This window comes from Lepidothrix coronata, unplaced genomic scaffold, assembly GCF_001604755.1.
Source record: "Lepidothrix coronata isolate B3197 unplaced genomic scaffold, Lepidothrix_coronata-1.0 Scaffold18, whole genome shotgun sequence".
NCBI classification, from domain to species: Eukaryota; Metazoa; Chordata; class Aves; order Passeriformes; family Pipridae; genus Lepidothrix; species Lepidothrix coronata.
The window spans coordinates 705389-719822 of NW_016690198.1; the positions used below are offsets into that span (position 1 = coordinate 705389).

General features: G+C 35.3%; 1 protein-coding gene across 8 annotated transcripts in view; it reads right to left on the bottom strand.

Moving 5' to 3' along the window:
- Positions 1–14434, bottom strand: part of MCTP1 (multiple C2 and transmembrane domain containing 1) — a 177056-nt gene that overhangs the window by 106822 nt on the left and 55800 nt on the right. For all 8 annotated transcript variants that reach the window (XR_001873544.1, XM_017807237.1, XM_017807236.1 and 5 more), the window contains 2 exons: positions 7106–7292; positions 2052–2145 (listed from right to left, as the gene is read on the bottom strand). Coding sequence is in view for 7 of the 8 variants with exons in the window: in XM_017807237.1 (XP_017662726.1) it covers positions 2052–2145; positions 7106–7292 (281 nt within the window). In the remaining variant the exon portion in view is untranslated. The remainder of the gene's footprint in view (positions 1–2051; positions 2146–7105; positions 7293–14434) is intronic.

Consider the following 14434-nt stretch of genomic DNA (forward strand, 5'->3'; position numbering starts at 1 on the left):
AGTATTACAATGCTGCTCGATGAATGTACAGTAACAAAAGAAAAATTTCATGTTTTGAAAGGGAAAAAAAAATCCTTGCAACATTGATGACTACTTAAAAGACTACAGAAATCTTTTTCTGTCTGTGCTTATGCTTAATGATGGAATACTAAGGATTTTAAGAATCTACTCAGCTCAAACTAATAAAATTTGATTTATTACTTCACATGAAAAGATTCCTGGAAGTGAAATGGGATGCATTCAGCAGGAAGGAAGCAGAGCAAACCACACAGATACTATACAGTTGTTCTAGCTATTTTTCAGACTCAGGGACAAAAGATTAACTCTGAAAACACAACACAGTAAGAAAAGCAAACTAGTCCTTAGCTTTTACTCAAAGAAGCAGTCCTTAGTGGTGTGAGTAACACCACTGATGGCAGCACTCTCCTTACTGACTAGTAAGTATTGCTTAGTTGAGTAAGGGTGGTGGGTCAAGTTTTTACAAAATTTCTGCAAACATGATTTACTGACAATAGCTACTTTGAGTTATTTCTCAATATTACTATTGAAAGTTTAATTTTAAATGAATGATTTGTACATACCAACAAGTTACTAAAAATAGCTATAAATTATTACAGTACATAATAAACCCCCTTTGCCCTCTTTTCAAAATGCCAGGTACTTTTGTCCAAAATATATAATGATTTCTGTCACCTCTGAAATGTGCAGCCATCTTAGTATCTGCTGTATAAATGCTTTTTCTTACTAAAAACCAGAATATTTTGTTATTATAAGACACGGGAAGATATCGAGTGTTCTTCCCCTTCTTTCTGATTGTCATCCTAAATGCAACGTCTGAAAACTTTTGGTAGCTCTGTACATCTTTAATTGAATCAAAGGTAATTCCAAAACAATTGTTCAACCAGCACAAATAACATGTTCATTTGAAAAAGTCGAAGACTGAACGAGATGAGGGACTGAATTATCCCATTTGCCCCTGAATAACTTAATCTCTCTCTCTGTTCAGACCACATTGGATTATAAGGTCAAAGCATAGTGAGGAATCTTTAGCAGCATTCCTCCAACCTCCCCAAAAACAGAATCTGTTATTTTGTGTGCCATAAACTGGATCAGTTTCAGCAATAAAATATTTCCACTGTTACCTTGTCTGAAATCCTGACAGTCATGCTAATTATCAAAAAACTATTGAAAGTGAATAAGTTGTTATGTAACTACATCTGCTCCCATAACAGAACATTTATGTCCTAAAAGCAATTAAACCAGGTAAGTCTAACTTCCTTTTATCTTCTTTTTTTTTTTTTATCTTTTATCTGCCTTTTTAAAGCAGAGATGGCTGTTTTCTGATACAAATGCAGAAAATTTTGCTCCATTCAACTTGTGCAGTACGAAGGTGATTGTACTTAGAAGAGCTAACTTTGACATTTCTGGAGAAATATGGCCAGTATGGCTGAAATACTTTCCCTTTATTGTGAAAAGTTAAATGTCATATTAACTATTCAACTTATATCACATAAAATAGAGAATAAAAAAAAATTGTTTTCCTTCTTGAAAAGATAAGCAGTAGCTACAGTAAACTGCATGTACTTGAAATGTCTGAAACCCACAGCAGGCTTGCTAAACATCTGAAAGATATCAACTGGTTCTTTCGGCAACAACTTTAAAGCAGTATCTAAGTCAAGCACCTTTCATTTGCCTTGTCCCTTGGAACTCAGCTTTAATGTTGATAATTTTGTATAGTTTCATCTACTAAGAAAAAGAAGGGTTTTCTATGTAAATTTTACAAGGTCTCTGATGGAGAAAAATGTGTATTTTGCCCTTATGAGAAATAACCTATTTAGGGCTATGCTACCATTAGAATGACTTGCTAGCTTGCTTACAAAAGTTCTGTTTGCTTGTGTTTAAATTTTTTCATTAATGAGCAAAAAGTGAAACTGCGCAAACAGAATATAACGTTTATAAGAGCTTCTGTTTTAAGCATTTTTTTTTCCATTTCTAAAAAAACCTAGTTTTACTATGGTATTTACTGTCACAGAAACTAAATGAAACCTTGCCTGTGACATCAGCTGCCATCAATGCCTCTGCCCTGATGACCTTCACCTGAAGAAATCCCACATCGCTGATGTTATGGAACATCATCATTGGACTCTAAAAAATAATAAAAAGAAAAATAATTCTGGATTGCAAAAAAGACAAACCAAAAGCAAGATTAATAGTCTCCTCCCTAGCCCAGACACAAGTTACTATGTAAATATGTCCATGTATTCAGACTTTTAAATATTATTCTCTGAAGAAGTACAGCTGTCAGCATTTCTTTCTGTACTTTGCAACTTTAACTTATTAATGAAAATTACAAAGGAAAAATTAGAATATTAACTATTATATCTAACATTGATTCTAGTGAATCAATCCCCTAATAGTATATGAACAACTGTACTTCAAAATTTGAAATAAGAGCAGTGAATTAACAAAATTAACACAAACAATAAAAATATTCTTCTCCTTGAATTATTTTGCAAAATCTATGTTCACATTTTCTTTTTGATGGTTCCAATAATATCCTAACAGTGATCTAGGGCCAATATAGTTGTTTTGTAGTTGACTATTATAGACAAGCTTGCATATAACATATATGCCTATATATGCTTGCAAGTAACATGAGCAAAAGCAATCAAAAGACAATAACAACAATTTAATAATTTTCATAATAATCACATGCAAAAAGGATAAAAAAATAATTGAAGTAAGTTTCGAATTAAATGGCAGAAAGCTTTTACCACAAATTATAATATTTCTTTAGTACAAATTTCTTCAACATCTATGTATATTAAAAAGAAAAAGAAAAAACTTAAGAGTAGACTAACATTTGCATTTATTCATCTAACACAGATTTAGAAAGCTGATTGAAAAGTATGTTCTGTTGCTGCTTTTTTTCCGAGTAACAAAAACTAACAAACTGCAAGTATTGCACTAATTAGGTGTGACAAGCTATAATTCTCAAACTCTAATTCTGAATATAATTTAAAATTTGAAGAATTTCAGATGTTAGAACATTGAATGCAACTTTGAATATGTAATCCATTAATAACTAACCTAGCTTTACAATTCAGTTTGATAACCTAGGAGAGGATCCCAAAGTATAGGATTAAATAGCAAAATTATGGATTGCAAATGTATTTAAAACCATATACAAACGTCGCTTAATTTTTGTTTGTTTTGCAAGGCTTGTTTATAAATACTAGCACATATCTTTATTTCGAAATCTGGACTAATGCATCTAATGTCTGTCATCTTTCCTAAAATTTTAATGTAGTGAAATATTTCCACTGCCCGTGACAGTGTCCAAGTTTCCATAAAAAGCAAATACCAGGTAAAACACCATCTCAACAATTCTTTAATTTATCACTAGGCAAAATTAACTGTTTGGAAAACCAGAATAAATAACATCACTAGATCTAAAACCCACACATGCTGTTTAAATGAAATAATAAATGCCAGCTTGCAAAAAACCCCAGTATGTTTATCCATAGACAAACTATCCATTAAGATGTTAGACATATAATAAGCATCCCTGTCTATTACTAAGAGAATTTTAAGAGTTAATTCACAATGATAATAATTTTAGAAGCCCCAACTGACCATTTACTGTTTACAGTGAAGATCTGATCTTGCTATACTGAACTGAGAAATCCACTTTACTGTAGTAGCCCATGTTACATACATACAAATAAATGTATGCAAGTTATCATGGGATTACAGTTAATAAATTTTTACCTATTTTAAGAAGTAAATCATCATAAATACGACTTCAAAATACTGATGGTCAACTTTAATCAGCACACACTCAAACCCTTGCTTATGTGCTTACAAGCTGAGGGTGGCAGAGATGGTGTTACAGATAGCACTGTTATAATTCAAAGCATCTTGGCACTGTCCCTCCTTTATAACAGTAATGATCAGGTTTGGTTTCTGAAGCTTCTTATCAGAACTGGTACCACAGAGATAACGCTGCTCTAATACTGTGATGAAAGTGAAAGAATTTATAAAAATATTTCCACATTCTACACAAGTTTCTCAATGACCAAACAAACACCAAGTTGGAGAAATAAAACAAAGCAAAAATCAAACACAAAGCAAGACAAGTGACTGTCCCCACTTCCTATGACGCCAAACAGTCCCCTTTTTCCAAATGCTGGTAAGCTCACTCCTCAGAAAGGCACCAGTGCTGTATTTCGCTTTGCCACCTTCGTTAGAATCCCACAGAATAATTATTTTTGAACTTTTAGTTCCAGCAAGTCAGCTGCCTTAGATTCATTCACACATCATAACTCTGCTGAAAATATGATGCCACAGCAGAGGCTCCGGGAGAAGCCTATTACTTTAATACATTACTTTAAATACATAATTTTAAGTAATGATTTATCAGATGATATTCTGTCTTCTTATTTATGATTATTGTTGAAGATATCAAAACCCACATGGTTTCTGAAGCCTCAGATTTCCATAGCAGAGGAATCTGTGATTTGCTGGGAATCTTTTCAGCCCTCAATAGATGGGAAAAGATTGAAATGCTCTGGAGATGAGTCCTCTTTATTTTTTTAATGAAAGGCTGTATAATATATTTTCTGTATGGCTGCAGCAGCTGTCAGGGAGAGCATCTCAGTTCAGCTCTATTATGGGAGAAGCAATACTCCATCCTATGGCATCAAGATACACTAAGGGGCCAGTACTGATTGACAGCTTGTCACCATGACGTCTTATTCCATCTCTGTTATGGAGAAAATTAATGTCACACCACCAGCCTTATGACTCGCTGTCATCTTAGAACTGCTCACCTTTTATCAATGCTCTAAATAACATTTCAAGCCCATCGTCTCACAGTGGACAATCCGGTCAAGGGACATTAAATCAGATGACTGTGAAATGTCATAATAAAAATGGAATGCTAACAACTTCTCTAAACTAGCTCCTCTGGTTTTTAAACTGTGACAAGGGGGACCCTGGGTTCAGCACACCAGTTCTGAAAAGGTCATACAATCTCTCTTGGTCTGTACCCATTAATGCGTCCCCCTCTTCACCCCAAAAGGAATTAATCTTTTCAGGCAATTGTGGTAAAATAATGGTTCAAACAATAATGCCTGTTTAATTTGTAAGGCTCTGATGTTCAGCTACAAATGGTTAAATGACAGTAATAGAGTAATTTTTTAAGGCTATTTGATCTGATGGCAAGGTCAGCTCATTAACTGTTTTTGGCCGCAGAAAGGGTGCAAAATACATTTCTCTAATGGAAGCTAGATTTTTTTAAGAGGACAAAAAATTAAACCAAAAATACAGCCTTTCAGTGGGGAACTGTAGGTCTTGCTAATTGCACATGTTGCCCTTGTATTCATTCTGAAGTGGAGATATGAATACCAAAGACAAACTGAACATCAGTGAAAATAAACTACTTGAATTGTGTTCACCCTGGTAATTTCTTTCTTCTGCTGGTCATTTTAATAAAACCAGTAGAATTTATCCAAAAGGTATGTAGAAGCCACAATTTTCAGAAACACATAATGAGAAATTCACACCTTTGCAATATGAATACTGTCCTAAAATATCAACGTTTTCAAACCCATACAGCAATGTAAGAAAAGACACATATCGATGCATATGCGAGAAACAGGAATAAAGCAGATCAATATTATTACACATAATTATGCTTTACACTGGGGACAAAAAAATGAGAATTTAAGAAAACTGATTAATAGTACACAGTCGTAACATGTTTCTGTACTGCTACTGAAATAATCAAAACCATCAGTATCACTTGTCTGCCATATCACCACACAGAATAATCCACAGAAATAGGGTATTGTTGCTCTTGGTAGCAAGAACTATGTCACCTCAAAAACATATCCATCAGAAATTTGTTCTACTTATAGACATCTATTCTGACAACCACAGACTGTCTTGGTGGATTCCAAAATGTGCAATAACTCTCTTAATTGTAATTATTTTTCAAAGATGGTGGACAATACCTTAGCTTTCAGTTCACTTAGGAATATTATATTTAGCCTCTCTAAGTCACCTCTATTAAACTGCGTTTATGATAACACTATTGGTGTATGAGTTGTACAAGCATTAGCAGACAGCTGATTCAGTGGAGATAGCCAGAATAAATTTGCTGAAGCCCACATCCTGCTAATCTGTTTGAAGAATATTGTACAGCATTAGTACTAGCACTTCATGTTATCTGCACAGCCTGATAAGGTACATCTTTATTAAATTCAGTTATTGAAAGGATGTCAGTCATGGAATAGGAATATTTTAAAATCTTGGAAATAAATTAAGCAGCTCTTTGTTAGTCAGAGCTTGGTTTAATGGCTGAGTGTCTAGAGAAGCCTTTCTAAACACCTGGCAGCATTGTACAATAAAAGCTTTGTAATTGTAAGTGGAAATAGCATGTTTTTTTTCTTTCTTTCTCCATGCATAGTGAAACAGTTACTTTTAGGGATTCAGGCACTAGCAAATGCTGGAGTAAGAGCTCCCCTCTCTGTTGCTTTGATAAAATTACAAAGATACTGTGTAATGTGAGGATGCTGGGAAATGGAAATAATTTGCTTCAGAATATTTTGAAATGGAAATACTGTTTAAAACAATTAGTTTGACGATATAAAATACTGCTTCAGCCTCTAATATGAAGGCAAAAGAAAAGTTTTCTTGCCTTTTAACAGATGTTCAAAAAAAGCTGTAAACTACTGGCAACTCAAACTATTTGGCACAAAAAATCACTAGAAAGTGTACATTCGCTGAGTGACCCCTTAGGTACTTTGGGCCTAGTAAAAATTATGTGCAAGGCAGTAAAATTAACTTCCTTATATGACATCTTATGTCATAAACAGTTGAATTACCATGTAAAAAATACTTTACTGTATGAAGAGCATTTGTAGCCCTCTTGATGTTACCTGTACCAGCCGTAACTATTTCTGCATTAGTAACTGATTTAAATTATTGTCATTGGCAAGGTGTTCTTAGAATATAAGAGATATATTCAGATTTTTACCCTCATGATAGTTATTTTTTATATAGGCAAACATTTTGCAAAGGGTGAAAGAGAACTTCATACATATCTCTTCAGTATCTCCTCTCGCTCCTTCTGGTCCTCCAGGGAGTTAACGGAGAGGTCAGATATGGTGACTGCAGCTGAGGCTGTGAGAGTGACCAGCAACACCAGGTATCCCTCTCCCTCCTCTAGTGGCATCTCCAACTTGTGGGTTTGTTCTTTACTCAGGGTCGACAGGTCAACCTGGCATCTAGAAACACACATTCTGCATCAGCATGTGGTTTTCCTTACATCAAACAAGAGCACATTGGCTTACCTGCATTCAATGGACAAAAAAACCCGAGTAAGTAGAAATTCCCTCCTAGCTTCTGGAAAAAATTCTAAATTTATCTTCAGCTTTAATCCATGCTGCTTTTTTGACCTTTTTTTTCCTTAAGGCTACACAACCTGTTTTGAAGTGAACAATAAATATTAAAAAGAATGTACAGACACTAGAGATAAGATTAGCTAACAGGTCTTACTCAAACACAAAGAGAATTTCAAAAAATTCATCTTCAGATGCAAATTTTACTTTTAATTAAGTCTCTGGTATAAAGAAAAAACATAAGTTTTGATGTGAACATTTTTGATACTGTTCATCTAATGATAGTAAAAATCTTTTCTTAAAAAAAAAAAAGAAAATCTGTGTGGATTTAACTGTGATGGCATTAAGATGACTGAGCATAGAAAAATTCAACTTGAGCACTACCTGAAAAGCTCAGCTCTCTTGCAGTAAGCTGTGTGTGGCTCAGGGTCAAAGCTTCATGCAGGCAGCCAGGATAAAATCTGATGCCACAACCCCGTATATAATAAGATGTCTCACTTTGTAATGAGCAGGGACTGCTTATAACTGCGCAGAGTGGCTGAAGTCAATCCGCCCTGCTTGATCCCTTTCTGAATAACTCTGGCTGTACCATACACTGAACTAATGAAGAATGACTCTATACATTCCAGACAGCAGAAATAGCTTCGCAACGTCTTTAGAAATACAAGGCAAAGCATGGAAAGAAAAACAGTATCACTGCTATCAAAGAGTTGACCATAACCTTTTAAATAAAACAGTAATACCTTAGGGTAAGTAATTAGCGCACAGCTTAGAAGTTTTAGTATTTTAATTTGTATAACGCACAAGTTTCAACTTTCCTAGACTGCCACTCTTGAGTGTGTATAGAAATTCAGTGTCCATGTCAACGTAATGCCAGCTTGCACTGCACAGAAATTTCTGGGAAAAAGCACTATTTGGAATACTTACAGCATCCCAAGATGAGTTTTGCCAAAACTCATTATTCTAAAAACAGTAACAATACTGAAATAAAATAAATGCATATATTCTATATCTACTTTAGCCACTGAATATTCTCCTTTCAACTGTGATTATTTAATGTGACAAGCTGGCATGTGACATGTACTATTTGCCACTAACTCACTAAACTAAACATCTAGCAAACTCTTTTAATAAAATGTCGATTGATTTTGAAGAAAAAATACTGTGGTCACCATAGGGTCAATAAACTGAGAAAAAGGTGGCAGACATGAATAAATAGCCATTTAAGGACAAGAAATAGTCAATTATGAGAATAAATGCAGCCTCATAAAATGAGCATTGTGCTATCATAAGCAGATTAGATTTGCTACAGGAAAACTGTCTTTTATTATTTTAAAACTTTTACTGTCTGTTGTGCAGCTGTCTAAACTACTGAAAAGCTCATATGGTAATTAGGTTGAATTATCTTACAATGAAAAACTTTCTAACTTACGTAGCATTCTGAGCTTAATGTTTACCTTCTATTTTGAACCCTTCAGATGATAAGGAGTGAGAAATTAAATTAACAACAGTAAGGAAAAGAAAAGCTATTGCTGTCAATGCAGGCTGATGGTCAATACAAGTTTTGCATATGTACATAGACTGTCCAATTTTTGTTTATGATGCAGGGAGAAATATAAAGCACCCCTTAAGATAAAAAATATTATAATCAAGCATTCAAAGCTCGAGGAGGTTAAAATACTCCTGGTCGTAAATATTCTTTGATAATTTATTTCAAAACAGATATCCCTCAAAAGTAGGGCTCAGCAACAATATTGAGACTCCAACCAATAATCATTTAAAGAACCAGTCTAAACTCAAAGTCAGTAAAAGAATCAGAAAGTCATTATGATACTAGTAATGCAGAAATAATCCAGTCCTCACTCAAAAATAGGCAACAATAACTAACCCCTCTGGAGAAAAACCCACCTACATTCACCAGAAAAATGCAATGAGTGTAAAATTTCAGGGTTTACATCAGAACTACAGATACAATTTCTCTAATTCCTGAAGTTACAAGACTTTTGCAACATTATCATGTTATTTTTTATTTAGGCTAAAAGAAGCAACTGACAATTCAATTTTATCTATGCTCCTTTCCTACAGCTATGAAATACTCCTAACAGCAGAACAAATTACCTGAGAAGTATGTCTCTATCGACTGCTTGATAAATCTCCATGAACAGTCCATCACCAGCTTGTTATTTCCTAAAATCATACAAAGAGTAGGAAATGCTCTGGAAACTTTTTTCCAGTGCAAGCCTTAATCATTTTAAAGGGAAAATATCCTCTGAAGAGTTCTCAGATAATGTGATAAAAATCTAGAGTTATTCCATTAAGGAGTGTCACTTCTTTATAGAAGTCCAGGTTAAGAATGTCCCTGTGCATACACAGTCAGGTGAAAGCATATTTCTCACTCTCTGCCAGGTCCTCTCAACCCTGGCCTTACAGGGTATGAAGCTCGCATGTGTCTAATTCAAAGGTGCCAAGGCTCAAGGAGCATCCAGCGTAACGTGAGTGCATCTACAACACATGCGTTTCAGACAAATGATAAGACTTCACAATTTACAGACACTATAAGAGAAATTGCAATTTTTTTCCCATTAGTAGCTGAATTTTTCATGATAAAAAAATCAACTTTGTTTGCTCTTATGCCAAATTTTCCTAAAATATAAAATAAAAAATAAAATCTACTTTGTCCTCACCAGATCTTTCTATGGGACCAAAAAAAGCGAAGGAAGTCTGGTTTTATTAAGGTATTACCTAAACACTAACCCTGTCCTAGAATAACTTTGACAGACACCAATAGGAAACCCACAAAACTCCTTTTTCTACTGCATTTCCTTAGAGGGACTGAAGTTAATAAAATACTTCTGAAGATAAGTATCTGTTTGGAAAATATCAATTTTCCAAATGCAAATAACTTTGGAAAGTTCAAGTTGACAATGGTCCTTTACATTTTACTGACAGTATATACAAGTATTCCAATCTTTAAAGCTTTAGCAATGCTGACTTATATCAGTTAAGATATTCTCTTAAAAGACATTTGTCACCCACAACTGTTTCCATGGAGAACAAAGATGCTTTGAGGATGAAGGTGAACTTGAATGTTACCAAAAGTGGTGCAGATGAGTGAGAAATTTTTGTCTCGTTTTCTCAAATTGAGGACCATGAAAAATTACAGCCACTTTGAGAAGGCCATAAGTTTCATATGACCAGCAGCTATCACACTGAGAGCATGAGACAGTAGTAACTTCAGACAATCCAGTTTCTTAACAAATTATTACTTACATGATGCTGCTGAAAGAAAAGAGTTCACCACCTGTAAGGAGGCCAGCCTGAAGAATTACAGCAAAAAATTTGCCATTAACTCCATAGACAGATTTCCAAGCATGGCTATAAATCAAATCATAGAGAGAACTGTAGTTTTTAGGGCAGTTTGAATATTTCTGCATCTTCCATGCTGTATGATCCCTTGGCAGCACTACAAGTGTTGGACTGGGGCACTGGAACCACCACCGTGGCTGGCTGACCCCTCAGAAAGAGGCATTAGGAGCATGCTCCCCCCCATCAGTTCTGCATGTGAACATTCCTAGGCACCATGTATATTTGGATTTTCAGGTCTTGAGAGATCAGAGGGGAGAAAAACCATGCAAATGCATCAAGGTTGTGCGCCAGAGTTATTACAGATACAGATACAAATTGCTCAGAAACAGGGTACAGCTCCCATGGAGGAAAATTTGAAGGTTCAAGGGGAATCTACCACTTGTCTGAAACTGTGTTCAGTGTGTTAATCGTCTAAACTTTTAGAAATATATTTCAGATTTATTTTTAATTTGAATATATCTGCCCTTTGGTTCTTTTTATGCCTTTCTTTACCCAGTTGAAAAAGCCTTTAGTGTTTCATGTTTTCTTCTAGTGAAGGTACTCATACGCTATAATCATATATCTTCTTCATCTTCCTTTTGATATGCTAAACATCTTCTGCTCCCTATACATTTCCTAGGAACATATCTCCTGCAGCCCTCAAATGACTTTTTGTAACTTTTCTGATCCAGTGAAATTCTCCTGCATCCTTTTTAAAGTGTGGAAGGCAGAACTATATGTAGTATTTTATTATCAGCATGTCTAACAGGTAAAAATCACCTCCCCTCTCTAGTTCTAACAGAACCTGGAATGTAAGACTGCGTTGGCACCCTGGTGAAATATCCTTGCTAATGAATGAATTACAAAGGTAGCAACATGACATAGAAGGCCTCTTAAAAGCCAGGTGGCCAGGCAAGTGAGAGACAGCAGATAGTGAGATCATTTTCTCACATGACAAAATAAAGCATAAAAGAGGAACTGGCACAATCCTAAGTGTTAGGGACAGAAAAGCACCACTTGGCTACAAACCAGGCAACTTAATTACCATCATGACTTGTTCAGGAACACAGCCTTTTAACTCCACTGTGATCCAGGTCTGTGCTGCTCCAAAGGATGCCAAGGAGAGGAAACTGTATGATTCCACAATTAGAACTGAGCTGGACACACATCAGAAGCAGCGAGGCATGAACTGCTACAATTAGTGAGACTCCACATCCTTTATGAGCAGAGTAAAATGTTCCAATAAAACCAAGGAACAAAAGGAGAGGGAAAATTCTGCAAAGCACTGACAGAAAATGACACATCTCAGAAATACTCAATGTTGACTGCAGTGATGTGAACTTCTTGGAAGAATCAGAGTGTGACATTTTTAACTGTAAAGATAATGAAAATGAAATAAAATAATGGACTTCACACGATGCTTGTGAGAGGTGTTCAATAGAGGTGATAGACTGAAAACCAGGAAAGCTCCCAAAGGAATTGGAGAGTGTAACTCAGCTAAATAGGACATTGACTGAGGACAAGAATGGTGGTTAGCAGGGGAAGCTGGAGTGGACCCCAGGGAAGCTGGGATGACAGACCTCAGCAAGACATGGAGAACAATGCTCTCATTTGCCAGGTAGCAACACCTGGAATGTAGGAAAGAGCCCTGCAGTTTTGGGTAAGTAAGTCATGTTTACAGAAATACACAAAATACAGGACAATCTCACCAGTCACCAAGCAATTCCTGAATACAGAATAAGTGTTTACTGCTTACTAAAAGAAATACAGTCCGTGCCACAAAAATTTCAACTTTGAATGATAGATTAGCTTCTTTGTAAGCACAGCTCTTCATTATAAAACTACAGATTTACTTTTGAAATTGCACAGGCAGAAAAAAGTACTTAAAAATGGTTTATGATGTGATATTTCCTAGGTTGTCCCTGTGGCACAGCCATACTCTACAGACTGGCAGTGCTGTCACCAATGCAATTTCTTTGCAACAAAATTAACACTTTCATCTGCTAAACGAGCCTATTTTTTTGATTAACATTATGTCTCCCTATATGGTTCTTTCCTCGCTAGTTGGTCCAAGAACTTTTGTAGGAGGCTTTTCACAGCTGCAATCTGTGCCCTTCAGAAATCCTCACAAAACCCTATCTGCACCCTTCACCACTTTCTACACACTGTCATGCTCTTCATGTCTAAGCATCCATTCCTTCTCTCTTCCTCTTATTTTGCCACTCTTCAAATAGTACATTTCCATATGCAGGAAGACATAGGGTCAGAAGCAGGATCCATAAACAGTCCAGCCTGTATGCAGCATTCTGTATTTCAGAATACGTTGGGGAATTCTATCAGTTTCGCAATAGAATGTGACAATAACAAATGTCAGTAAGAGTTTTAAATAATAAAGTATCCAGTAAAAGAAAGTTTCTGAAGATTTGTGAATCAAAACTGAAATTTTTTTTGCCTTCTAACAGAACAGAAGTGCCTCTGCATTAGTAACGATGTGCAGAGACAGGACTAGTTAAGGTGTGGAATACCTGAAGGCCAGATTTTGAGATGCAGTATTTACATCTAGCTCCTTTTAACAACAATCAGAAATGGAGATGGCTCAGCACATCCTAGGATTTTTCAAGGGCATGCCTGGCAGTAGCATTTTTAGATTTTAATGCTTCAGGCAAAATCTTTATTTTACATCGAGAAATGCATCTGCAATAATTTAACTTTAGTCATCATGTATAATCAACAAACAATTATACAGACAGGCTGTTGGTTGTGTGCTTGTCTATGTTTGCACAGAATTGCTGTGTAATTCACATGCACACAGAGTTCAAATCTCAAATTACAACAGCATATTGACCACTATGTTTACATTTTTAATACAATACATCCTTCCAACGTTACTTCAACGTGCAGAAATTTTCAAAATACCATATGAGAAACATTTCTGAAAGGCTGGCATAATAAAGCACTCTCTACAATTCCAGAGGAAGTCATCTTGTCTACAGAGTTTTGCAAAATCGAGAAAACTGCCAAGATTTGGCAATTTCAAAATTACTATGGACTTTCACAAATACTGTTCAAAGCCTTTTTCTCGGGCAACAATATTTAAAAAAGAAAATTGCTGGTATTTTATCACAGTCTCCACAAGATCTCTAGAAAAAAATCTGGGAAGAAACACTTGCAGTAGCATATTTAGTGTGCCCCTCACCCAACTTTATACGCATGTTGGAGTACCCATACACAGCTTTACAGCATCACTCAGTTCTCTATGATAATGCTCAGTCTCCCATAGTGAAATTATGCAAATTTCAGTGGGGAAAAAAAAACCCAAACCATAAATATTATAACTTTATATTTTTAAAATAAAATCTCACTTTAGTTTAGAACTTTGATAGCATATCCCAGTGCTTTCAGATTAATCACAGAATTATAGTTGCATATTGACTGTATTTATGTACAACCAAAAGCCTATACTATTTGTACATCCACAACTCTATACCTTTGTAACTGAGAAAAGACTAAACAGACAAGACACAGCAGATTAGGTACTGAAAACCTAAATACTTAATTTTCAATATTTTAACTTTTGTATTTCATAACATCCATTATACGGATGGTCACTAAATCAATCTGAATTTTCATGACAATATTTAGAGAGTTTATGGGAAATTTCAGTTTGCTACAGATAAGATTAA